At 36.7% G+C, this 25,932-nt stretch overlaps 1 protein-coding gene across 8 annotated transcripts in view; it reads right to left on the reverse strand.

Annotated features, from left to right (window-relative positions):
* The window catches only part of CTNNA3 (catenin alpha 3), a 1,976,430-nt gene that overhangs the window by 911,066 nt on the left and 1,039,432 nt on the right, over positions 1-25,932 (reverse strand). For all 8 annotated transcript variants that reach the window (XM_070781776.1, XM_070781778.1, XM_070781775.1 and 5 more), the window contains one exon: positions 9,204-9,284. In XM_070781776.1, the coding sequence (XP_070637877.1) occupies positions 9,204-9,284 (81 nt within the window). The remainder of the gene's footprint in view (positions 1-9,203; positions 9,285-25,932) is intronic.

Below are 25,932 nucleotides of genomic sequence, written 5' to 3' on the forward strand. Positions count from 1 at the left end.
GAAATGTCAAGTTGGAAACACAGGATTCCTGATAATCTAATGGAGGAGACAGTGCCATTAAATATTATAATAAAGGAAAATCAAGAGACTGACAGGAATTTCAAGAAGATAAAACGGTTCAGAATTGTATTTTAAAGATAAGTTAAATTAAAAGAACCAAGACTTCTCGATGGGATTTGACCACTAGATTATTAAGTTTTAGGGGAAAGTGGAAACAGGAACCCTATTGCTCTGGTTGGAAGAGTGAATGGGAGTGAAGACGTGGAGATGGAATAAACTCCTGTTTCTAGTAATTTGATTGTCACATAAAGCAATAAGACTTGGTATTAACTACATTGAGACAGGTTTAAAGAGGGATTGTTTCTCATATAAAAGACTTTGATGTGTGTTCTTATCTACAACTAAACTCGGAAAGTCAGACTGAGATTGTCCTCCTATGCTTTAAAAAATTACATTTTGATGTATTACCATATAAAAATTGATAGTAATACAAATAACTGTTGTCTTAGATTGTGCCAATCTATGTAAATACTTGAATAACTACAGCAATCTCCTTCCAGGACGGATATATTTGCTCTGGTCTGCATCTTTCCTCAGTGGTACCACACTGTCTTTCCTTCATTTTAAAGATATTTACTCCCCTGTCCTTTTTTCATTATTGTTTCTTCAAGTTTCCAACTAATTTCCTCTGCTACTCATTCCATCCAGCACCTCATATACAAATATTAAAATATCTATAGAGTTGCAGTTTGATATATAGCTGATTTACTATTAAATAATAAATTCTTTGATTAATTTTTTTAGACTAAACCAAATTTGTTGTTGTTCAGTGACTTAGTCATGTCTGACTCTTTGCCACCACATGGACTGCCACAGCGCAGGTTTCCCTATCCCTCACCATCTCCCGGAGTTTTCTCAAACTCACATCCACTGAGTCAGTGATGCCATCCAACCATCTTGTCTTCTGTTGTTCCCTTCTCCTTCTGCAATCAATGCTTCCCAGCATCAGGGGCTTTTCCAATGAGTCAACTCTGTGCATCAGGTGGCCAGAGTATTGGAGCTTCAGCATCCGTCTTTCTAATGAATATTCAGGGTTGATTTCCTTTAGGACTGACAGGTTTGTTCTCCTTGCAGTCCAAGGGACTCTCAAGAGTCTTCTCCAACACCACAGTTCAAAAGCATCAATTCTTTAATGTTCAGCCTTCTTTATGGTCCAACATCTCACATGACTATATAGTTTTGGAAAAACTATAGCTTTGACTCTACAGACCTTTGTTGGCAAAGTATGTCTCTGCTTCTTAATACACTATCTAGGTTTGTCACAACTTTTCTTCCAAGGAGCAAGAGTTTTAACTTCATGGCTGCAGTCACTATCTGCAGTGATTTTGGACCCCAGGATAATAAAATCTGTCACTGTTTTCATTGTTGCCCCATCTATTTGCCATGAAGTAATGGGACTGGATGCCATGATCTTAGTTTTTTGAATGTTGAGTTTTAAGCCAGCTTTTTCACTCTCCTCTTTCATTTTCATCAAGAGGCTGTTAGTTCCTCTTTGCTCTCTGCCATAAGGGTGGTGTCATCTGCATAACTGAGGTTACTGATATTTCTTTCTGCAATCTTGACTCTAACTTGTGCTTCATCCAGCCCAGCATTTCACATGTACTCTGCACATAAGTTAAATAAGCAGCATAACAATATACAGCCTTGACGTGCTCCTTTTCCAATTTGGAATCTGTCCGTTGTTCCATGTCCGGTTCTGTTACTTCAGAACACATTTTTTGCTTTTTTTCTAAGTCATGTTGCTAACTACATAATATGATAAATGAGAAAAAGGGTACCACATATTATATTCAGTAGAACAAGACAGAACTGGAAAATATGCTTTCAAATAAGTTCTGTGCCAATGTTTTCATGATTCTGTTGGAAAATGGCTAAAATTACCTGATACAAGATATTACCATGCATAATGAGCAAAATGAAACTTCAGTATTTGTATATTCATTCAATGTAACAAATTCATCTTGAGTTATCTATCTAAGGGCAAAGCACCATTTGAGGCAATTTGGGGAATACTAGAATGACTGAGATGGGGTAACTTAGGGAGGAAGTGAGACAGAGATTGATGAGTATCTTATAGGAAGTGCAAACAAATAAAAAACAATTGACTGTCATGGTTAAGGAGGTTTCTATAAGGATGTGACATATATAATTCATTTTAAAAACTGATTAGGATGTTAAGAGTTGGAGCTGGCAAACATCATATTCTAGGAATAGAGATTATCACGAGCAAAGAAAATAGATCCTCCCGAATCACAAGCATCTGATGTGACTGGAATATGGTGCTAAAGATTGAAATAGGATTTGCTTAGGCAGAATGGAAATAGTGAAAGGTATTTGAGGTAAAAAGAACAAAATTCAGACTGAAAGATTAAAAGATGACAGAAGGAAATGGCCGGAAAATGGTGATTTGTGTTAGACGTGAGAGATACCCTTAAGGTATAGCACGCAGTCAGCAGGCAGGGGGACATCTTTTTCGAAAGCACCTTCACCCCACGCAAACAACAAACAGCACAATTAATGAAACCAACCCACCCTTTTCTCACCAAATCATCTCTCTTACTAATTTCTGATCATTTACCCTCACATTCATAGCTATGATTACAGACTACATTAGAGGCCTTTGGTGCTTTACATCTCATCCACTGGACCAGTCTCTGATTCCAGCTGTTATTCCTGGGGACAGTTCTATGTCCTCCAAAGACATCCCACCTCAAGTGTATTCCATGCTTCATTCTGTTATTCCTTCTCAGGGCCTGCTCCAAGTCTCTAGGAGATTCTCAGGTCAAGCACAAATAGCCTGCAAGTTCTGGAAACTCAACACCACTAGAAGTGACCCTCATCCAATGGGGATGGGAGCCACTGGATAAAATTCTCAGCTTCCATCTACTGATCAGACAATTCTGGGAGACATTCTGTCCCTTCTCAGAGGTCCTTAAGCAACTGATGCCTATAGTGACAACCTCAATAATATATTGGTTCCTCCTTTCCTGCCTGTTCTTTTATGCTTGAGGTTCTTTTACACTTGCTGCTAGTAATTACCTCTCAAATACATGACCTGAATAAAGCCCTCAGTCTTTGGATCTGCTTTCAGGAGAATCCAATACAAAGTGGACTCATGCATCTGGTGTTAGTGCTGTTTGCTCACATAGCAAGTAACAGACTCTGATGTCTTACGTAACTGCCCATTGATGATCACACTTTGCCACTTTTTGCAAAACACTCAGTTTAATTCTGCCATCTCCTGTATTATGGCTAGCAGTGAAAGAGGACATGAGATAAAACTATAAATGAACATGGGACAAGCTATGGAAGACACTAAAAGCTATGATAAGAAATTTCCTTTATATGTTCTGACATACTTATAGGAAATTTTTTCATTGAAATTGTACAGTCATCAATATCCATGTGTAATAACTAAGTAGGATCTATCTTGTTTATTTCTATACTATTTTCCTGCCAAGTGAAACAATTTATTCCTTTCATTTGGGTGAAAAAACTTTAAAGAAGAATCCAACAAGCCAGTGTGAAAATAGGACAATCTTAGAAGCCACAGCACTTAAATATGAAGTTAGTGAGAGGACAATAGGAGTTAGTTTTCAGTAAATATCTGTTTGTGGTCAGAAATGAAACCTGCCAGGCACAAAACTAAATTGAGGGGTTTTCTACCTTTTCTCACTACAGTTTAATAAAAGGCTTTGAGACATCAATTTTTCTATTTCCCACTGATGTAAATGGTATGAGATTTCAAATAAAATACTATTTTTCTCTACAATGGAAACCCAAAAGTGGGAGCTATGTCTTAAAACTGTAAGAAAACCCTGCACACACTCACAGCCCTACCCAATGAGGGATGAGAAAAACTGTGAGTAGAAGAGGATTGAAAAGAAAACAAAGTGTTTTAGAAAAAAATCATCCACAGGAAACCATAAAACTTATATTTGTGTACATGAATGTCAAGTCAAGTAGCAAAATATGACTTTCAAACTCAATTAACATAGGAACTATGTTATATAATAATAATGCAATAATTAATTCAGCATATACACTCTGTGTCAGCTTAATGAGATGTGTATCTTATGGATACTTATTATTTGATGAAGAGAATGATAAGGACAAGGTATAAGAACCTACATATATTTTTATGAGTAGGCCCTGGTACTCCCAACAAAATTCTAAAAGAGATGGGAATACCAGACCACTTGAGCTGTCTCCTGAGAAATCTGTATGCAGGTCAAGAAGCAACAGTAAGAACCGGACATGAAACAACAGACTGGTTCCAAATTGGGAAAGGAGTACTTCAAGGCCGTATATTGTCACCCTGCTTATTTAATTTATATGCAGAGTACATCATGAGAAATGCTGGGCTGGATGAAGCACAAACTGGAATCAAGATTTCTGGGAGAAATATTAATAACCTCCAATACGCAGATGACACCACCCTTATGGCAGAAAGTTGAAGAGGAACTAAAGAGCCTCTTGATGAAAGTGAAAAAGGAAAGTGAAACAGTCCGCTTAAAACTCAACATTCAGAAAACTAAGATCATGGCACCCGGTCCCATCACTTCATGGCAAATAGATGTGGAAACAATGGAAACAGTGACAGACTAACTTTGGGGCTCCAAAATCACTGCAGATGGTGACTGCAGCCATGAAATTAAAAGATGCATGTTCCTTTTAAGAAAAGTTATGACCAACCTAGACAGAATATTAAAAAGCAGAGACATTACTTTGCCAACAAAGGTCCATCTGTCAAAGCTATGGTTTTTTCCAGTAGTCATGTATGGATGTGAGAGTTGGACTATAAAGAAGCTGAGCATTGAAGAACTGATGCTTTTGAACTGTGGTGTTGGAGAAGACTCTTGAGAGTCCCTTGGACTGCAAGGAGATCCAACCAGTCCATCCTAAAGGAAATCAGTCTTGAATATTCATTGGAAGGACTGATGCTGAAGCTGAAACTCCAATACTTTGGCCACCTGATGCAAAAAACTGACTCATTACAAAAAATCCTGATGCAGGGAAAGATTGAGGGTAGTAGGAGAAGGGGACGACAGAGGATGAGATGGTTGGATGGCATCACTGACTCTATGGACACGAGTTTGAGTAAGCTCTGGGAGTTGGTGATGGACAGGGAAGCCTGGCGTGCTGCAGTCCATGGGGTCGCAAACAGTCAGAACAACTGAGTGACTGAGCTGAACGGAACTCCCAACAAGGAGAAGAGATGACTATAGCAGTTCAACAATTCAGCAACTATAGAATCAATCAAACTGTTTTGTTTGTTTTCACTAGAACCCTATTTTATTCGACATATCTTGTCTTTATTTTTGCATTAATGAAACAGTTATTTCTCAATATATTAATACATGAAAAAATAATCCACCTTTGGTGAAATCCAGTATCTGTTTCACTCTGCACAATTCAGTAGAAGTGGAATAGATTTGATTTAGTTTTTTTAATGAAGTAAAGAAGGTTTAAAAAAACTTCCTTATATAGAATTTCAATATGTATGCAGAGCTCAAATAAAGGAGAAAAGAAATTAAAAGAAGAAAATTGAAATGTAAAAACGTATAAAATACATACTAAGGAAGAAAAAATAGTATAATAGTAAATCAGTGTATTATGTACTAAAAGTTCTGACAATCAAAAGGCCATTATCCCTGGCCCCTGAAACAGTGGTCACAAATTTGGTCTGGGATTAGATGGACGTGGGCTGAAACCTCGGCTCTACCGTTTGCTGGGTAAACTGACTCACCTGAGGGATTGCGATAGTAATGCTATGGCATTGTTTATTTTTTTAGGGATAAAATCCAATAATGTAAGTACTACAGTGGTTAGAGAGCTATGGAAAGCATTTGCTAAATGAGAGATGCTGTTATAACTATCATTTTAAGGATTCAAAATCCATTGTGAAGAAAAAGCCACTAAATAAGAGAAACACAAACAGAATATGGTTATTGCTTTAAAACAACTATCAATGCTATAAGCACTCCAGGAAGAAAAAAAGAGGAATTCTAGCTGATAAAAATGGCAAGGGTTTCATGGCAGAAATAGCATTTATATTAGTTTTAAACATTCTCAATCAATTAGCAGTTGTGTAGGGGATAAGCAGAGCAAGTCAGGCACCCAGTTAAACAATACGTATTTACAAAGATGTGTATGTGTCTGTAGGTAGAGATGGAAGTGGTGGGAAGTTTGGTGATGAGTAAGTACACCATCCAGAGAAAAGGTTAATGTGCTGATATGGTGAGGAGGAAAAACTAAGGAAGAAAGCAAAAGGAGAAGGAACATTAAGAATTATGAGAATTAAGTTGGGGCCACATTACAGAGAAGCTAAAACACAATGCCTATTACTTTTTTCTTTGTTCTCTAGTACAATAGCCAATGAAGTCACAGAGCAAGAAAAGACAAATTATTTATTTGAAACAAAAGAACAATAAGTCACATGCAAGACATTTATCTATGTTACCCCAAAATGTATAATCTGCTTCTTCCCAGCTATGTCTAAGCAATCTATCTCATTCACTGCAGATGACATTGATTCTCTGAGCTAAAATGTTTCTGTATCATCAATGGACAGGTTATGGGTAAACAAATGAATTCAGATGAATCAGCAGAGAGATGGGCTTTATTTTTTTTTAACTAAAAACAAACAAACAAACAAAAACCCACAGATCTAGAACAAGAATATTAAATATTCTGAAGAAAAACATTGTAAGGGTAGGGGCTTTCTCCCTCCTGTGTGAAAAGTATATAGAAGATGCTTAAAACCAACTGCTTAACAAATTTTGCAAGAAGAAGAGGTGGAGATGACTCATGTTGCTTAGCTTTTATTATTGCCACAAGCATAAACATCACGATGGAAAATGAAGTTCTTTGGGAGGCAAGCAAGGATACTGAGAAAAAAATCATACAACTGCCTCAACTCACATTGAAGACCATGAATGTCTCCAAAGACAGCTCCTAACAATTCCATCTTCCTATATACACACTCCACTTTTCCCATAAGAGGATGTTTTTGCTTGTCCCTGACGACCTAGAACACAATTTGTAGTATTCTGATCAATAGAATGTGGAGGAAACAATATCCTGGTGACTTTCGAGCTCAGGCATTAAGAGAGCCTGCAACTTCCATCTTTCTTCTCTTGGATCCTTGAATCAATATGTAAGAAATCCAGACTTCCCTGCTAGAGAGAGAAGCCACATGAATGGGGACTTAGGAGATTAGACACCACATGGAGAGAGGGAAAAAGAAGAAGCACTGATGTCTCAAATACTGAGCCCTGAATCCAGAAATCATTTTAACTACCAGTACATGGCAGACTGCAAGTGAAAATACTATAGAAATGGACCCCCTGACATTCCCACCCAGCCAACCCATGGAATCACGAAACAATAACGTGGCTGCTATTATTCGTGGTGCTTTGTTAAACAGCAATATTAACCAAAATAATAATAATAATAAGATGTGGACCTGTGGAACCACAGGAAATGTCCATAACTCTGAGACATAGCAGTTCTCTATTAGCCTACTATTACATCCTCTTACTATGAAGTATTAATAACCCCCACGCTCTTTCCCTATCTCACTGATGATGTGGGGTTGAAATCAAAGTATGATTTTGAGACACAATATAAGATTTCTGGTTAAATTTGAATTTCAGATAAACACAGCTTTTTAAAAATATATATACAATTATGTTCCCATGCAATATTTGTTTGCTGTTAATCTGAAATTCAAATTTAACTGGGCATCCTGTACTTTGATTTGCTAAATCTGGTAATCCTACACACAAAGGATTGCTTTATCTTAACTTTTTTTTTTTTTTTTAAGAGAAATAATGATTCCAAAAGCTTTGGAGGTATAAATGTACATCAATTCTTTGTGCATAACATTGTTGAAGGCAGTCCAGAGATACCGGAATGAAAGACACAGTTGTTAATAGCTCATAGTAACAACTTTTTCAAGTTCTGGGAAGAGCAGATGGGGTAGAATCATGAAGGTAGAGAATGAAAATTACACAACTAACCAGGAGGATAGTCGTGGGGGGTGAGAATTCCTGAGTTGGGTGTAGGTTATGGCTGTGTATTGGTTCAGTGCTCCTTCCTCAGGAAGGTTGCCTCACCATAATAGCCTGCTTTCTCATCTGCATCTTAAGACAGGTTGTGCTAAGTTCCTTTCAGCTCTTAAACATCCCATGATTTTAAGTGCTGATAGTAGAAAAAGGATTTGCATTCAGGTCAAAAAGTTGAAAAACTGGAATTTCCCCAGCCTTCAAAATTGTGCTTTTACACAGCAAATATTACCTGGTTGAGGTAATATTAACAAATATTAACAAATCCCTATTTGTTCTATTTCCAAATTGTTCAGGCCATTTTACTAAATCTTGCCCACTAAACCACAATAATATATTGTATTAAAAGCTTATGGGTGAAAAGTTTTTACCCTTCTTTTATAAGTTAATGGTGACCAAGATAAAGCTGTATGTGCAAAAGAACTCCAGTTATTAAATAGTGGAAAGGAACAGAAAGCAAAAGTCTTTAAAAATAGCTAAGTCTTCATATTTCTGGAGGAAAAAAATATAACTTGTGGCATACTGTTATACTTAATAAATCCTTTCTAATCCTATGTTCCTGATAACCTAAGGTTAAAAGGAGCCTTAAACAGGAACTAATTTCTGAAGCATCCTGAAGACTTAGAAGGGGAAATTGGCAGGGTCTCCAAAGGACTAGCTGTTTCCTCTAAGCATTTGGATAATAAACTCAGTTTTTAATCTAATATAATCAATTTACCAACAGTCTCTAAAAATTTACTATGTACCAGGCACTTGGAGGCATTTCATTTCAACCTCATAGCCCTATCATGTATTATTAATTCCATTTTCTGGGTCTGGAGAGGCTTAGAAAGGTGAAATCTGTTCCTGAGTTCTCATAACTGATGACAGCAGGGCCAGTATTTGAATGTAACCCTGCCTGATATTGTCACTTTTTCTACTTTATGTTTGCCACAAAAATGGGTGAGTTATGTAAATGTGGAAAGTATATATTCACTGTTCTTGCTCTGTGTTCTAAATTAATTTAAAAAGGAAAAAAAAAAAAAAAGGTTCCTTCTACTTGGTGTTTGTCTCCATATCTTTCTCTTCACTCACCTGTCTGCGAAGGTCTCTTGTCTTCTTACACATGTTTTCTATTGCCATATTGAGGGTATTACTCCTTTCCTTTTTTCCAGTCTGCAAGGGAGAAAAAAAAAATGGCATAAGCAATGGTATTGAATTACTCTTTATCACTTAGCAATCTGCTTTCTAAATTTCCTGAAAATAACAGCTTGAACATTCAAGAATAGGTCTCGAAACTGCTATGATACTGCTATGATTCATGAGTACTTCACTTAAGAGTAAGTTTGAATGGTGATTAAAGTTCACATTATTTTCTTCTTTAAGCTTCTGTAATATTTTTGATATAGGCTTGGGCTGCATTCAGTGTGGCAGTAGGCAGAGCATTATCTCCAAGAAACCATGATCTTCATTCTTAACAAGTCGACTCTTTAACTGCAAAGCATGCAATTAGCTTAAAAGCATTAGATGCCCAATTTGTCAACTTCTGTGGGAGTTTCTGAAGTCATTTTCGTGGTGTATTGTGTAAGTTATGCAGAGCCATATTGGAGTTTTGCTAAACACTAAATAAAATATGCAGTGCAAATTCATACAATTTGCAAAAGTTGACCACAAATTTAGCTGACAATATTCCAAGAACAAAGTGTTTCAAGTGAAAACTGGACGCTGTTTTTGGCTCTTTGGGATAATTTGTGCAACACCTTCTTCTCCTTTAAGCGGAACAGTTCTATTATATCCTTAACCTAAATCTTTAGGCTATTAAGCACATAGAGAGTCACCTTGGTTGGTATTTTCTACATATTACTTTTGTGGGAGACAACTGAATTGAATCTAATCATACTTTTCTAGTGATATCTTATATAAAAGAGATTGAAAAAAATCATTATGTGATTCACCTCTAGGAATATTGCTACTATTTAAAATTACAAACTGAAAGAGCTCTTGACAGGAGACCTTGAAAAGCCGGAAAGCAAGTTTAAGCAGCTGATAACTGAAGGAGTTTACATCATGGATGGTACGAAAGGGCATTGAGAGGAAGCACAGAACATTAGGCAACGTGCCATACACTGCTCCCAGTGACTGAACTCATATATGAATCCATATTTCCAAGTGGAAAGACTCCTTTATAAGAAGTTCAAGACCATCTATACTCTACCCATATCTGTGTTTTTAGTCCAATCTTCTGCCACATCGTTTTAAGTCCTATTTTTTACAGAAACAATATTTCTATACATTTCTCTCTCTTCTCCCAAGTTCTTACATATATCTTTGATTGCAGCAAGTGTCTCCCCAAATCATTTTCTATTAAAATCCTACCTGTTTCATAATGGTTTCCACTCAGAGTTACCCCCCAACACCTGTGCTCAAAAGTAAGCCCTCACCTCTCCTTGTTCTGATAAAATGTTCTGATAGCATTTTAAAAACTTCCCAAAATGCTCATTTTGTTTCTGTATAGGTCAATCACCTTTACAATAATGTTAGAATCTTGATGTTGGCAAGTGTATCTTTTTTTTTTTAATTCCTAAAAGTAACTTGTATAGAATTTATTAAATAGTATTGGCTAATTTATAAATAAACAACTTGATTCAAAACACAACATAGTTTTTTTAAGAACCTACTATAAGAGATTTTAGCATCTGCTCATCAAGGCACAACTAAAATCCTCTGTTAACCAAGGTTGCTGGTACCCACGTAAACCTCAAGTAGATTTGGTTTTGCTTAGCAGTAACATTATTGATATTTATGATTCAAAAGCACCATCATTTAAGCCCCTTCAGTACACAGAAAGTTATGGGGCATCCACAGACCAGTCTACTAAATTCCAGTAACAATGCTCAAGCACTATGATAGCCAACAATTGACCCCACACATCTCCAGATACCTCATGGGGGAAACACAGAGGATGGGTTACTAAGTCCTTTACCACATTTTATTTTTGAGAGTGAGTATGCAGTGTGTGCATGATGGAGACTGTCTCCAATGAATGAAGTAGGGAAAGGAAGAAGGGAGAAGTAGGAGAGATAAATAAAATTCTAAATGTCAGAGCAATAAGGCCACGGTGGCAATTACTTGGATTGCCACCAGTACAGTAGGCTATAAGACAGTTTCAATTTTACCTAAAGAATCTATCCCTTATCCTCTAGTTTAATGCAATGCTAGCTCTTGATTATCTCTTTCCATGTCACAAAAGCAGAGACTCTCAATCAGAGGAAGGAATAGGACAGACCAAGAGACACCTCCCACCCCCAACACACACAGGCATCAGGAATAACACAAAAGATTTCTGTGGTGTTGGTCATAAAAGCTCACTAGTTTCTGTGATATGATTCATCAGAACAACTAAAAGATGTCAGATTTCTCAGAGTTAACAGCAACGACATAGAAAACTTTCATAAAGGATGACAGTGGGTGACAGCATAAGGAGATTAAATAAGGACTATAAAGATGATTTCCCAATTTCTCCTCAGAGTTTCACCTTAGTTTAAAAGGTTTAATTGGGTCAAAGACATTTTGTTCTCCAGATAATAAAAAACAGTCACTACAATTTCAAGAAATATAAAGCTTTACTTTCTCTCATCCCTGTGTTTCCATCCCCCTCCTCCACATTTCTTCTCTTTCACCCCCAGCTTTTTATTGGGTCCTTGCTCTGTTTATACAGATTTATTTGGCTCAGTCAAGCTATTTTATGCCTCTTTAATCCTTTTGCATGGCATAAAAATAAATAAAGCAAGAAGAAATAGCCCCATCCTACTTAAAAGCCCTCATTCCTCCTGTTTTCAAAGCCTCAACAAATCATCAAGCAATGAGCCTGGGACTGAAGGTGAATTGTGTGTGCTGAGGTAAGGGACCGAAAGGGCAGGATATTAAAACATAATCACAGCTAACAGTCAAGAGCCTGCCTATATTCCCAATGCTCAGAAGAGAAGATGCCCCTCAAAGGAAGCTTTAAGGGAACATTTAGGGTCAGCACAGTCCTACTAATGGAAAAATGTACCACTTACAGTAAAAGGCAAGGAGAAAAACTCAGAAAACACAGCACAGATCAGCACTGTAGAGGGAAAGCAATCATGTTCTTCATTAGTAAATGCACTGCCAGGAAAGACTACCTCAAAAAGAACAGTTTTGAGTACAGACTTCATTCAATGAAACTCCATTATTTTATTACTGAATATAATAGTTTTATTATGAATATTATAACTTTGTGAATGCTATAATATGAATATTCATAATATTATGAATATTTTGACTGAGCAAAATGAATCTGGATAAACAGAACAAGGACCCAATATAAAGTTGGGGTGCAAGAGAAGAAAGGTAGGGGAGGGGAATGGAAACACAGGAAAGAGAAAAGGGAAACCTGTCCCAATATGATCTAGGCTTATAAATCTTAACTATGAGTCTTCCCGTGAATTCTGCTTAAGCATTGCTCCCATACAACTACCGCAGTCAATTACACTCTCTCATATAGTTTCCTAAAGCTACCTACATATTTGGAAAACATTGCTACGTAAATAAACTCTCCTTGAATTATCTGAGTTTGAGTATTTCATCTGTATCCTGTTTGGGACTCTGGCTAGGGAGACCTTTTAACACTGGATTGTTCAATATGATAGCTAACAGTCATATGTGGCTATTCAAATTAAATAGTATTAAAAATTCGATTCCTCTATTTAAAATGAACAATAGCCACATGTGTTTAGTGGCTTCTGTACTGTACAGCACAGATACCTATCTCTTATCTCAGAAAACTGTATTCAACAGCAGTGTTCCAAAATATACTTTTGTTTTTTCAAGTGTATAATGAGTTCCTACTTTTTCACAATCACCTTTTATTTGAGAATAAAATAATGAGCAAGAAATAAACAAGCAAACAAACCCAACTCTCAAGGTGTATAGCAAAGAAACTAGAGATCTAATTCTGTCCTCTTCTTTGTTCCAAAAATCTTCCCTCTACTCCCATTTCTCATGGAATTAAGAACAAACTTTTGATCACAGTGTTCAAAGTCCCACAGGATCTACTCCCATATTTACTCATCGAACATCAATAAGATACATTAATGAATCTTTTATTTTCTAGACAATACACAATCACAGCTTGGGAACTAAGAGCAGGTGAGTTACAGATAGAACTTTATTTCAAATATACCAGTCTGGCTGGAATTTGAAGAATGTACTGATATTTGAGGAGATTAAGAATAGAGACACACCAAATAATTAGATAATTGCTGCAACAGTCCACAGAAGAGAAGAAAAGGGTGAAAATTAAAGCAGCGGCTGTCATGAAACTGAGCACAACCCTGTGGGTACTGGGCATGGAAGCCTTCTATGTCCTCCATTTCTCATTTGTAGGAAACAGACTTACACTTCCAAGAGTTCCAAACAGCAGATTCAAACAGATGCTAATCAAGGAAGGGAGGAGATACATAGACAAGGGAGGAGCAGACAAGAAACAGTCAGTCAGTTCAGTTCAATCACTCAGCATAGTCCCACTCTTTTGACCCCATGGATTGTAGAATGCCAGGCTTCCCTGTCCATCACCATCTCCCAGACTTTGCTCAAACTCATGTTCATCGAGTCGGTGATGCAATCCAACCATCTCATCCTCTGTCATCCCACCTTCAATCTTCCCAGCAGCAGGGTCTCTTCCAATGAGTTGGTTCTTCTCATCAGGTGGCCGAAGTATTAGAGTTTCAGCTTCAGCATCAGTCCTTCCAATGAATATTCAGGGTTGATTTCCTTTAGGATGGACTCGTTGGATCTCCTTGCAGTCCAAGGGACTCTCAAGAGTCTTCTCCAACACCACAGTTCAAAAACATCAATAATTCAGTGATCAGCTTTCTTTATAGTCCAATTCTCACATTCATACACGACTACTGGAAAAACCATAGCTTTGACTAGATGGCCCTTTGTCATCAAAATAATGTCTCTGCTTTTTAATATGCTATCTAGGTTTGTCATAGCTTTTCTTCCAAGGAGCAAGAGTCTTTTAATTTCATGGCTACAGTCACCATCTGCAGTGATTTTGGAGCCCAAGAAAATAAAGGCTGTCACTGTTTCCATTGTTTCCCCATCTATTTGCCAGGAAGTAATGGACCAGATGCCATGATCTTAGTTTTGTGAATGTTGAGTTTTTAGCCAGCTTTTTCACTTTCTTCTTTCACTTTCATCAAGGGGCTGTTTAGTTCCTCTTCACTTTCTGCCATAAGGGTGGTGTCATCTGCATATCTGAAGTTATTGATATTTCTCCCAGAAATCTTGATTTCAGCTTGTGCTTTCATCCAGGCTTGCATTTCACATGATGTACTCTGTATATAAGTTAAATACGCAGGGTGACAATATACAGCCTTGACGTACTCTTTTCCAATTTGGAAACAGTCTGCTTTTCCATGTTTGGTTCTAACTGTTGCTTCTTGACCTGCATACAGATTTCTCAGGAGGCAGGTCAGGTGGTCTGGTATTCCCATTTCTTGAAGAATATTCCAGTTTGTTGTCATCTACAGTCAGAAGCTTTGGCATAATCAATGAAGCAGAAGTAGATGCTTTTCTTAAGTTCTGTTGCTTTTTATATGATCCAACATATATTGGCAATTTTATCTATGGCTCCTCTGCCTTTTCTAAATCCAGCTTGAACACCTGGAATTTCACAGTTCAGGTACTGTTGAAGCCTGGCTTGAAGAATTTTGAGCATTACTTGTTAGCCTGTGAGATGAATGCAATTGTGCAGTAGTTTGAACATTCTTTGGCATTGCCTTTCTTTGAGATTGAAATGAAGCTGACCTTTTCCAGCCCTTGGCCACTGCTGAGTTTTCCAAATGTGCTGGCATATTGAGTGCAGCACTTTCATAGCATCATCTTTTAGGATTTGAAATAGTTCAACTGGATTTCCATCACTTCCACTAGCTTTGTTCATAGTGATGCTTCCTAAGGCCCACTTGACTTCACATTCCAGGATGTCTGGCTCTAGGTGAGTGATCACACCATCATGGTCATGATTATCTAGGTCATGAAGATCTTTTTTCTAAAGTTCTTCTGTGTATTCTTGCCACCTCTTCTTAATATCTTCTGCTTCTGTTAGGTCCATACCATTTCTGTCCTTTATTGTGCCCATCTTTGCATGAAATGTTCCCTTTGTATCTCTAATTTTCTTGAAGAGATCTCTCATCTTTCCCACAAGAAACAATAGTGCAGTCCTGGGGCAGGGTCCTGGTTCCTCCTCAAGGGATAAACGTAATAGTATCTTTCAGGTCTGCAGAACTAAAACCCCCACCAAAGGAAAGATGTTCCAAGAGAATGTCACAGTTTGATAAGCTTAAGAAACTCATCAGGAGACCGCCTGACGCCACGTTAGAGTGCAGGCCCTGCCCACACACTGACCCTCATCAGCAACTCTACCCTTGAACCATTGCTATAAAAGAAAGAAAAGAAAGAAAGTGAAGTTGTTCAGTTGTGTCCGACTCTTTGAGACCCTGTGGACTGTAACCTACCAGGCTCCTCCATCCATGGGATTCTCCAGGCAAGAATACTGGAGTGGGTTGCCATTTTAACATTTCACCAAATCCTTCAAGGTTGGGACACAATTTTGAGAGGCATGATCCTCTTGTGTTCCCCTCTGCCTGGCAAAGCAATAAAGATATTCTTTTCTATGTTACTCAAAACTCTGCTTCCAAGATTCAGTTCAGCACCAGTGCTCAAAGGCTGAGTTTTCAGTGCCAGTCAGGAAGAAGAAAATAGCCTTACGGACTCTGAATGAGTAACTTGGGCAGGATGATGCAGGCAGATGCTGGAGAGTAAAGAAAAGGAAACAGTATTTCTCACTAGACTGTACAGTCCTTGAGGGAGAGAAACTCTGTACATGTAATTGTCCCTCATATTACCTAGCACAGTGGTTGCACATAGTAAGATCTCAGAGGTTAGTTTTTGAATAAATAGAGGAAAGATGGACTGATCCTTGGCAAATCCCATAATATTTCTAGACCTTAATTTCCACACCCATCAAATGAAGATTTGCCCCAAATTGTTCCCATATTCCAACTTTAAAATTCCATAAAAGGGCCATGTTATCTTTAAAAATTAAAGAATATGCTTCTGTTTTGTACAATTTCTTGCATAGGCAGTTGTTTAAAATGTGTTGGAAAAATGTTTGCACAGTATAAATCTGTAGTGGTACAAATAAAAGAAGACATTTGAAATAAGAAGACCATGATGCTGACCTCACAAATACTAGGAAGTCTCAAATATTAAGGGATGAGGTTAAATGCAAATGAAAAGTTATCTAACTCATAGTCAAAAGAAAATTTTATTTGTGCAGACAGAAAACCTATACAGAGTTTAAAAACCAAGAAAAATTTGTTGTTATTATTTTGTTATATTTTCTATTTGCTTTTAAATGTATGCCATTTTATTCAACCTTTTAAAATGACACATTTCTCTTTAAATGGGAAATCTTTATTTCATGGTAAAGATGAATTTTGATGCCTTTAAATTAGTTCCTCTCTACAGAAATAGCTTTAAAATATTTTATGCTTAACACATAGCAGAGGCACAGATTCTAGTTCACATTTTGGGGGCATGAAAGACATACAAATAAATAAACATAAAACCTGAATTATCTTCTAGATTGCCAGTGTACTGAATGGCATGGCAGAAAAACATCCTAAAATGGTATCCTAAAAAATCCTTCTGAAGCAAGGTTTGTGCTATGAAAATGACATTAGAACAAACAAAAAATTAACTCTCAGACTTGAAATGAGGTTTTTAAAAATAACTTTATAAGAACAGAATGACTTAGCTATCAAGGGAAACAGTCTGAAGATTGTAAGTGTCTTGAACTTTCATAGTGTTTGGGAAAGTAGGATGCCACCCCAGGTAGCTGCCTGCTGGGGTGGAACAGGGAGGCAGTGAGGGGGAACCAACTATGTCAAATATCTGCCACAGCTAAGGATTTTACACGCATCTTCTCAGATGCCGTTCACAGTCATTCTTCACACATTTGCACATGAAGATACTGACACTCAGTAAGTTTAAATACTTACACCACCAGGAGGAAACATAGTGCATGTTAGGATCAAATTGACCTGAGTCTAACCTCAGACTTTCTCTACCACATTTGAATGAGCAGTAACTTAAACCCAAATTAATATTTTATATAAATTTATACCTTAAAAGTAATTAGAGGAGTAGTGTAGAAGTTTATAGAGTCGGTTATAATTGTTTGTGCTCCATCTCTTGATGGCTATGTGTCCTTGGACAAATTAATCTCTCAAAGTTTTAGTTTTCTTACCAATTAAAGATAATATAGAATATTTTTTCATAGATAAGTTAAGATAATATAGCAATTATATTATAGGATTATCGTAAGGAATAAAGAGATGAAGGTTGTACAAGTTATGGCAAGTAGTAAGGGCTCAAGGCATGTTAGCAGTTATTACTGTATTTATCAAGAGTGTCATCATTGTTAAAACACTTGCATTTCCCTGTGCTTTCCAAACACTTGGAATACCCTCGTCAGTGCTCATTCAACAGGAAAATTCTTAATTCATAACTCAAACTCAGTCCAAGCACCTCAATCATCTCTTCTGATTGTCCTCAATCAAAACCATGCAATTAAAAAAAAAGACATAAAAATCAAAACCCCTCTCATCTGTATTTCTATTAGGATCTGTGAAACTCTTTGTCATCTTTTATTTATGCTCTAACTCAACTTTTAAACTGCCAAGTCTGTAATTTTAGTACCAACTTCAGTGTTAGGCACTCAGTTAATGTCTGTGTGTGAAACAGATGGAAAAACAGTTAACCACACTTTTATTAATAGTAAATAATTAAATATTAAATAAATAGTAAATAATTAAATTATTGATAAAAATTATTATTCTTAAAAAACTAATAATCATCCTGTTAGCTGTCAAATATTTTATTCAGTGTTTTTATTCAAAGACCATTATCATTATTCCTTACAAGAAGGTACAACATAAATTTGGTATGGGGATGAAACTAATACAAGGATCAGAAAATGAGAGTTTTGATATAAGCAGTCTGGGTGACCTTAACTAAGTTGAATCACCTCTCTTGTCCTTATTCTTTGAATCTGTGAAAGGAGGCCATTGCACTAAATGACCTCTAGAGTCCCTCCCAGCTCTTGGAACAGGTGGTGCTGGAGTTTCTGTTGAAATTTACTCAAGTAAATCAAGCACTAAGAATGGGACACCGTAGCCTGATGAGTGTGTTCTCAGACCAGAGATGCCTATGTCAGATCCCATGAATTCAACAGATATGCCCCAAGCATGAAAGAAATATCTGTGCGTTTGCACGACAATAGCATGCAAATTATTTACTGGTGATGTTTCTCACCTCCACTGAACCTCAGAGACAGATATAAACTGTGGCCTTCTCCTTTAATGATGCTGCCATGGAAAATCAGTCACACGCATGTGCCAGTGCAGATGCAAAGATCCAATCCAGTGACCAACAGGTAACTTTGAAAGTGACTGGAAGAGTCAAGAGTAACCTGACATTTTTATTTTCTAAAATCACTCAGCCTTTCACTCACCATTCTCCCTTCAAGCGTTTTATGATAATTTGTCTCAGTCCCTGCCTCCCATTTTTCCTCTTTTGCTGCTAGAGTTTCTTGTCATCCACTCAAGCCCAGCAAACTCTTGAACTGACACTGTTCTAAATAAGAAGAAATTGAAAAGGTGGAGTTTATTAATTTCAGTGATTCAGCATTAACCTAAACTTGCTGTGACCTCTGCTTTAATGGATTTCAGATCTTGCCAGCTCCTAGGCCAGTGACTATTCCTATAAATCATGCTGTGGTTACTATTAAATAAAAGGAGTATGTTCAAAATTGAAAGTTTTACTTAAGTTCAGAGTAGAATCCTAGGATATTGTGCTCAGTAATGGGCCCTAATGTGTGTCTCAGGCTCATGCAGTGAAAATACAAAATAGAGATAATCAAGGTATTTAACCATAAGAACTGTCTATACCGAGAGTATTTCCATCTTTCATGTTTACGATTTTGTCACTTATTTTAAAAATGGCTTTATTTAATGCTAACATAACATTTTTATTTGACATAGCAAAATAATAGAAAACCTTCTGTCAGTCTCAGAGGTTGTGTGTCTGTGTGTGTTTGTGCATGCACATGTGTGTGTCTTGTTTCTGTTTAAATAAATATAGAGCTTTGGGAATGACTGGTTTAAACCAATGAAATAAGAAATGCGCCTAATCTCACAATCAAAATCAACTAAATTAGTTAACTGTGCTATTGACAAACAGATTAAAACAAATTCTTTGCCTTTGAAATTCAACTTATTTTCTCAGCTTGTTCAGGACATTTTATATCAATTTCATTACATTTAAAACACCATTTATGTAAAGCCACTATTAAAAGTTGGTATAATGGTGGAATCAGATATTCTTTATTTTTTTTTTTTTAAGTGGAGTGCAGTTTATTACACCGGTGGGCCCAAGGCAGAGTGTCCTCCTAGCCAAGGATTCCAACCAGTTTTTGTGAAAATCTTATATATACCCTAAGTGTACGTGCCCAAACCCACCTCCCCAAATTCCCTGAAACTAGTCTGAACAAAGGAAAAGAAAGATGCAATCAAAGTTAACCTGTGATCCACATGCCTTAAGCCTCGGTAGTTAACAGTGGACAATTATCAATAGGCCTGTGGTCATTCCCCAATAAGCATAATAGGATTTATGATTCTATTCGGTTACAGAGATAGTTAGGGTATTATTTTAGGCAACGGAGAGTCTAGGAACGAGCCCTGGGGCTCTTCCGTCAGGGGTCTGTTTTTCCAGTTGTTATATCTTTTCCATAGAAACTGGGCATATAGTTCAAAGTCCACAGTCCAGCCCGAGATGGAGTCCTGCTTTCAAGATAGAGCCTGTTCTGTCTGTTTCCTCCTTCAATGGTATAGAATCTTGCATAATTCCTGAGGCAACACCTAAAAGGAACAGGTTGTGTAGGTGATTATTTTTAGTTCGAGTGTATTTATTCCTGCAATGGTTGAATGAATGCAATAAATAATGGTAATAGATATATTCAATACTCTGACCTTATTTACATATGGGTAAGAGTCCTTATGTTTATTTTTTTTAATTAATGTATTTATTTTAATTGGAGGCTAATTACTTTACAATATTGTAGTGGTTTTTTCATACATTAGCATGAATCAGCCATGGGTGTACATCCTGAATCCCCCTCTGACCTCCCTCCCCACCCCATCCCTCTGAGTCATCCCAGTGCACCTGAGTACCCTGTCTCATGCATCGAACCTGGACTGGCAATCTATTTCACATATGAAAAATATACATGTTTCAATGCTATTCTCTCAAATCATTCCACCCTCACCTTCTCCCATAGGGTTCAAAGTCTATTCTTTACATCTGTGCTTCTTTTGCTGTCTCACATAAAGGATCATTGTTACTATCTTTCTAACTTACATATATATGTATTAATAAACTGTATTGGTGTTTTTCTTTCTGACTTACGTCACTCTGTATAATAGGCCCCAATTTCATCCATCTCATTAGAACTGATTCAAATGCCCTCTTTTTAATAGCTGAGTAATATTCCATTACTCACCATTAGTCAGATGGTGACTGCAACCATGAAATTAAAAGACACTTACTCCTTGGAATAAAAGTTATGACTAACCTAGATAGCATATTGAAAAGCAGAGACATTACTTTGCCAACAAAGGTCCGTCTAGTCAAGGCTATGGTTTTTCCAGTGGTCATGTATGGATGTGAGAGTTGGACTGTGAAGAAAGCTTAGCACCGAAGAATTGATGCCTTTGAACTGTGGTGTTGGAGAAGACTCTTGAGAGTCCCTTGGACTGCAAGGATATCCAACCAGTCCATTCTGAAGGAGATCAGCCCTAGGATTTCTTTGGAAGGAATGATGCTAAAGCTGAAACTCCAGTACTTTGGCCACCTCATGCGAAGAGTTGACTCAATGGAAAAGACTCTGATGCTGGGAGGGATTGGGGGCAGGAGGAGAAGGAGACAACAGAGGATGAGATGGCTGGATGGCATCACTGACTCGATGGATGTGAGTCTGAATGAACTCCGGGGGTTGGTGAGGGACAGGGAGGCCTGGCATTCTGCGATTCATGGGGTCACAAAGAGTCAGACACGACTGAGCAACTGAACTGAACTGAATATTCCATTGTGTATGTGTACCACAACTTGCTTATTCATTGGTCTGTCAATGACATTTAGGTTGCTTTCATGTCCTGGCTATTGTAAACAGTGCTGTGATGAACACTGGGGTACATGCATCCCTTTCAATTCTGGTTTCCCTGGTGTGTATATGCAGCAGTGGGATTGCATTCCCACCAACAGTGTAAGAGGGTTCCCTTTTCTCCACACCCTCTCCAGCATTTATTTTTTGTAGACTTGTTGATAGCAGCCATTCTGACTGGCATGAGATGGTACCTCATTGTGGTTTTGATTTGCATTTCTCTGATAATGAGTGATGTTGAGCACCTTTTCATGTGTTTGTTAGTCATCTGTATGTTTTCTTTGGAGAAATGTCTGTTTAGTTCTTTGGCCCACTTTTTGATTGGGTCATTTTTCTGGAATTGAGCTGTAGGAGTTGCTTGTATACTTTTGAGATTAAATCTTTGTCAGTTGCTTTGTTTGCTATTATTTTCTCCCATTCTGAAGGCTGTCTTTTCACCTTGCTTATAGTTTCCTTTGTTGTGCAAAAGCTTTAAGTTTAATTCAGTCCCATTTGTTTATTTTTGCTTTTATTTCCAATATTCTGGGAGGTGGGTCATAGAGGATCCTGCTGTGATTTATGTCAGAGAGTGTTTTGCCTATGTTTCCCTCTAGGAATTTTATAGTTTCTGGTCTTATGTTTAGATCTTTAATCCATTTTGAGTTTATTTTTGTGTATGGTGTTAGAAAGTGTTCTAGTTTCATTCTTTTACAAGTGGTTGACCAGTTTTCCCAGCACCACTTGTTAAAGAGTTTATCTGTATACTCTTGCCTCCTTTGTCAAAGATAAGGTGTCCATAGGTGCGTGGATTCATCTCTGGGCTTTCTATTTTGTTCCACTGATCTATATTTCTGTCTTTGGGCCAGTATCATACTGTCTTCATGACTGTGGCTTTGTAGTAGAGCCTGAAGTCAGGCAGGTTGATTCCTCCAGTTCCATTCTTCTTTCTCAAGATTGCTTTGGCTATTCCAGGTTTTTTGTATTTCCATACAATTGTGAAATTATTTGTTCTAGCTCTGTGAAAAATACCATTGGTAGCTTGATAGGGATTGCATTGAATCTATAGATTGCTTTGGGTATTATATTCATTTTCACTATATTGATTCTTCCAATCCATGAACATAGTCTATTTCTCCATCTGTTGTGTCATCTTTGATTTCTTTCATCAGTGTTTTATAGTTTTCTATATATAGGTCTTTTGTTTCTTTAGGTATATTTATTCCCAAGTATTTTATTCTTTTCATTGAAGTGGTGAATGGAATTGTTTCCTTAATTTCTCTTTCTGTTTTCTCATTGTTAGTGTATAGAAATGCAAGGGATTTCTGTATGTTAATTTTTTATCCTGCAAATTTACTGTATTCATTGATTAGCTCTAGTAATTTTCTGGTGGAGTCTTTAGGGTTTTCTATGTAGAGGATCATGTCATCTGCAAACAGTGAGAGTTTTACTTCTTTTCCAATCTGGATTCCTTTTATTTCTTTTTCTTCTTTGACTGCTGTAGCTAAAACTTCCAAAACTATGTTGAATAGTAGTGGTGAGAGTGGGCACCCTTGTCTTATTCCTGACTTTAGGGGAAATGCTTTCAATTTTTCGCCATTGAGGACAATATTTGCTGTGGGTTTATCATATATGCCTTTATTACATTGAAGTATGTTCCTTCTATGCCTGCTTTCTGGAGGGTTTTTATCATAAATGGATGGTGAATTTTTCAAAGACTTTCTCTACATCTATTGAGATAATCATATGGTTTTTATCTTTCAATTTGTTAATGTGGTGTATCACATTGATTGGTTTGCAAATGTTAAAGAGTCAGACATCATTTAAATCTTAGTTCCAAGATACAAACAAAGTGACCACATACCTATGTAATGTCATAGCTATGACCACATAACTAAGCTAAGATTTAATATCATCATCTATAGAATAAGGATGACAATACATGCTTTAGAGATTGTTGAGGATTAAATGAGATGATATACATAAAACATGTAGGATAGTAACTGTTTTATAACTTACATTTAATAAAGTATATTTATTATTGGCAATAAAAATAACTATTAGATCACTGAGGGTAGAGACCGTAAACTGTTTTATTTATGGCTATATTTCTAGTGCTTCTAGTGCTTGGCCATAATAGATACTCAGTATTTACTGATTTGAATGATAAAAAAATTCATTGAATTGATGAATGAATTAACATATGAAACATGACAGAGATCTGAGGAAATTTTTCCTATTTTCATCAAGAGGATTGTAAAGATCTTGTTACACGGGACATGGACCCCTTGAAAATAATATTGGGTTGGCCAAAAAGTTTGTTCAAGTTTTTCTTTTTTTTTTTCAAACTACAGAATTTTTTTTCAAATTACAGAAAAGCCCAAGCCAAAGATTCTTTTGGCCAACCCAATAGAATCTTCAGTTGATATAGACAAAACATAGATATCTAGGCCAAAGTTTACAAATCTTCTAATTTCAGTTAATGGTTAAAATATGTATTATTTTCTTTATTGAGATTTCAGTTTCCAAAATCCCTTTATTGAGTCATTGTCAGAGAATGATAGCATATTTCAGAAAGACATCTGACTTATTCTAGAAATCCTTTTGACTCTGTGATGCCTGACCCAGCTTTAGCAGCTGTTATCCATAAAGAAAACAAGCATGATGTTAAAATAAGAGTGGCTCTAAGAAAGTAGAAGTAGTATTTTGTATTATCAATTATACTTTGAGTTCTTATGGCAAGGACTTTTTTATGATATTGAAGAACAATACCAGAGTATAATAAGAAGTGATAAGTCATTACACACACAGATCAAATAAATTATTTTCCATCTTTTGAATAGAATCCTGTTCTCTAGCAATTTTTCTATTCTTACAATGCTTTAGGAGGTAGAGTATTCGAACCACACTGATCTCATTAAAATTTTATCATGTCATTGCTCCAGTTTCTTAAGTCTAATTTCCACTTCTTTTGTTTCCTAGGTCAGGCTTTTATAGTTTAATTATGCTCAATATGTCAAACTTTGGCCAACTGTAAGCTTTACAAAGTTTGAATTATAGTCTAAGTTTTTCCATTGCACATACATGCAAAAATCCAGATCATCTAGATTTCTACCATATTGATTATTGTTTTAACTTTCACCATCAATTACAATCTGTGTCTTGCAGACATTTATTTTTAACACTGTTTAAGAATTAGATTTATTTTTTATGGATTAAAATAATTTCTATCATTTTTGTCTTCAACTAGTACTTTCAGGGTTCATAATTCAAAGAGTTTCTGACTCTGAAGCATGGAGGAAAGTTAAAGAAAGGTTCCACTTTGAAGAAACTTGGCATATAAAATTGTTTTTCTTCAAAATTAATTTTGGCAGGTAATAATTTTCCTTACAATTAATTTTTTCTTATAAATAAAAGATAATAAGCATATTCTCTTTCATAGCAAATCCACTTAATCTATTGAAAATATTACCTGTGAAACTTGATTTGTGCATACATCTTTAACAGGAAAAAGTCTCATAAACAAGATCTAATTTATGTGCCATCAGAATAAGTACTGAGCTATGTGGAATAATTTGAAAGGATATAAGTCCTGGGTGTTCTTTGGAAGGAATGATGCTAAAGCTGAAACTCCAGTACTTTGGCCAACTCATGCGAAGAGTTGACTCATTGGAAAAGACTCTGATGCTGGGAGGGATTGGGGGCAGGAGGAGAAAGGGCATCACCAACTCGATGGACATGAGTTTGAGTGATCTCTGGGAGTTGGTGATGGACAGGGAGGCCTGGCGTGCTGCAATTCATGGGGTTGCAAAGAGTCAGACACGACTGAGCGACTGAACTTAACTGAATATGTCTTGCTTGAAAATATTCTCTTTCCCATGCGCCCATTCCCAGACCTTACGCAGTATATGAAATTTTTCTATTCCTTTATATTACATTTAAAATATAAAGAAGGCATTTCATACTGATATGCCAAACCAAGATAATGATTTTAAAAAGAAACAGTCTCAGATATATAATGAAGATATAAAAGTTGAGATATGTAGAGACTGCAGAATATTTTTAGGAGAGAATTTATATGGACAAAGCTAGTCTAGATTCCCAAGCTCCCCCTATTATCCTCACTCACACAAGTCGTAAAGGACTGTTTAGAAAGCATGATATGAGTCTCTGGCAGCTGAGATTCAATGGGCAAGCATAAACTCTCTCTTGAAAAATCTACCTGCTAAGAGGCGGCTGGCTGTTTCCTGATGATTGACAGAAGAGATGACTGAATTCTAATATTTGAACATTGTCTGTGGTCCAGATATAAGTGTCTTACAAAGGAAAAAAGGTCTGGGGTCATCTTGGTTTTTGTTTAAGATCATTTCCTCCACTGGTAAATAGAGCTAAGTTGAGAGGAGTTATATAAACTGCTAGATTTGAGAATAAGCAGTCAGCTGAAGGAGAAGAATCATTCACATCAAATGAATTGAAGGTGAAATGGGAACTTTCAAGGGACTCATGAAATCACTGGTGCCAGATTCTTTTTTTTTT

The sequence above is a fragment of the Bos indicus genome, chromosome 28, assembly GCF_029378745.1.
Source record: "Bos indicus isolate NIAB-ARS_2022 breed Sahiwal x Tharparkar chromosome 28, NIAB-ARS_B.indTharparkar_mat_pri_1.0, whole genome shotgun sequence".
Classification (NCBI taxonomy): domain Eukaryota; kingdom Metazoa; phylum Chordata; class Mammalia; order Artiodactyla; family Bovidae; genus Bos; species Bos indicus.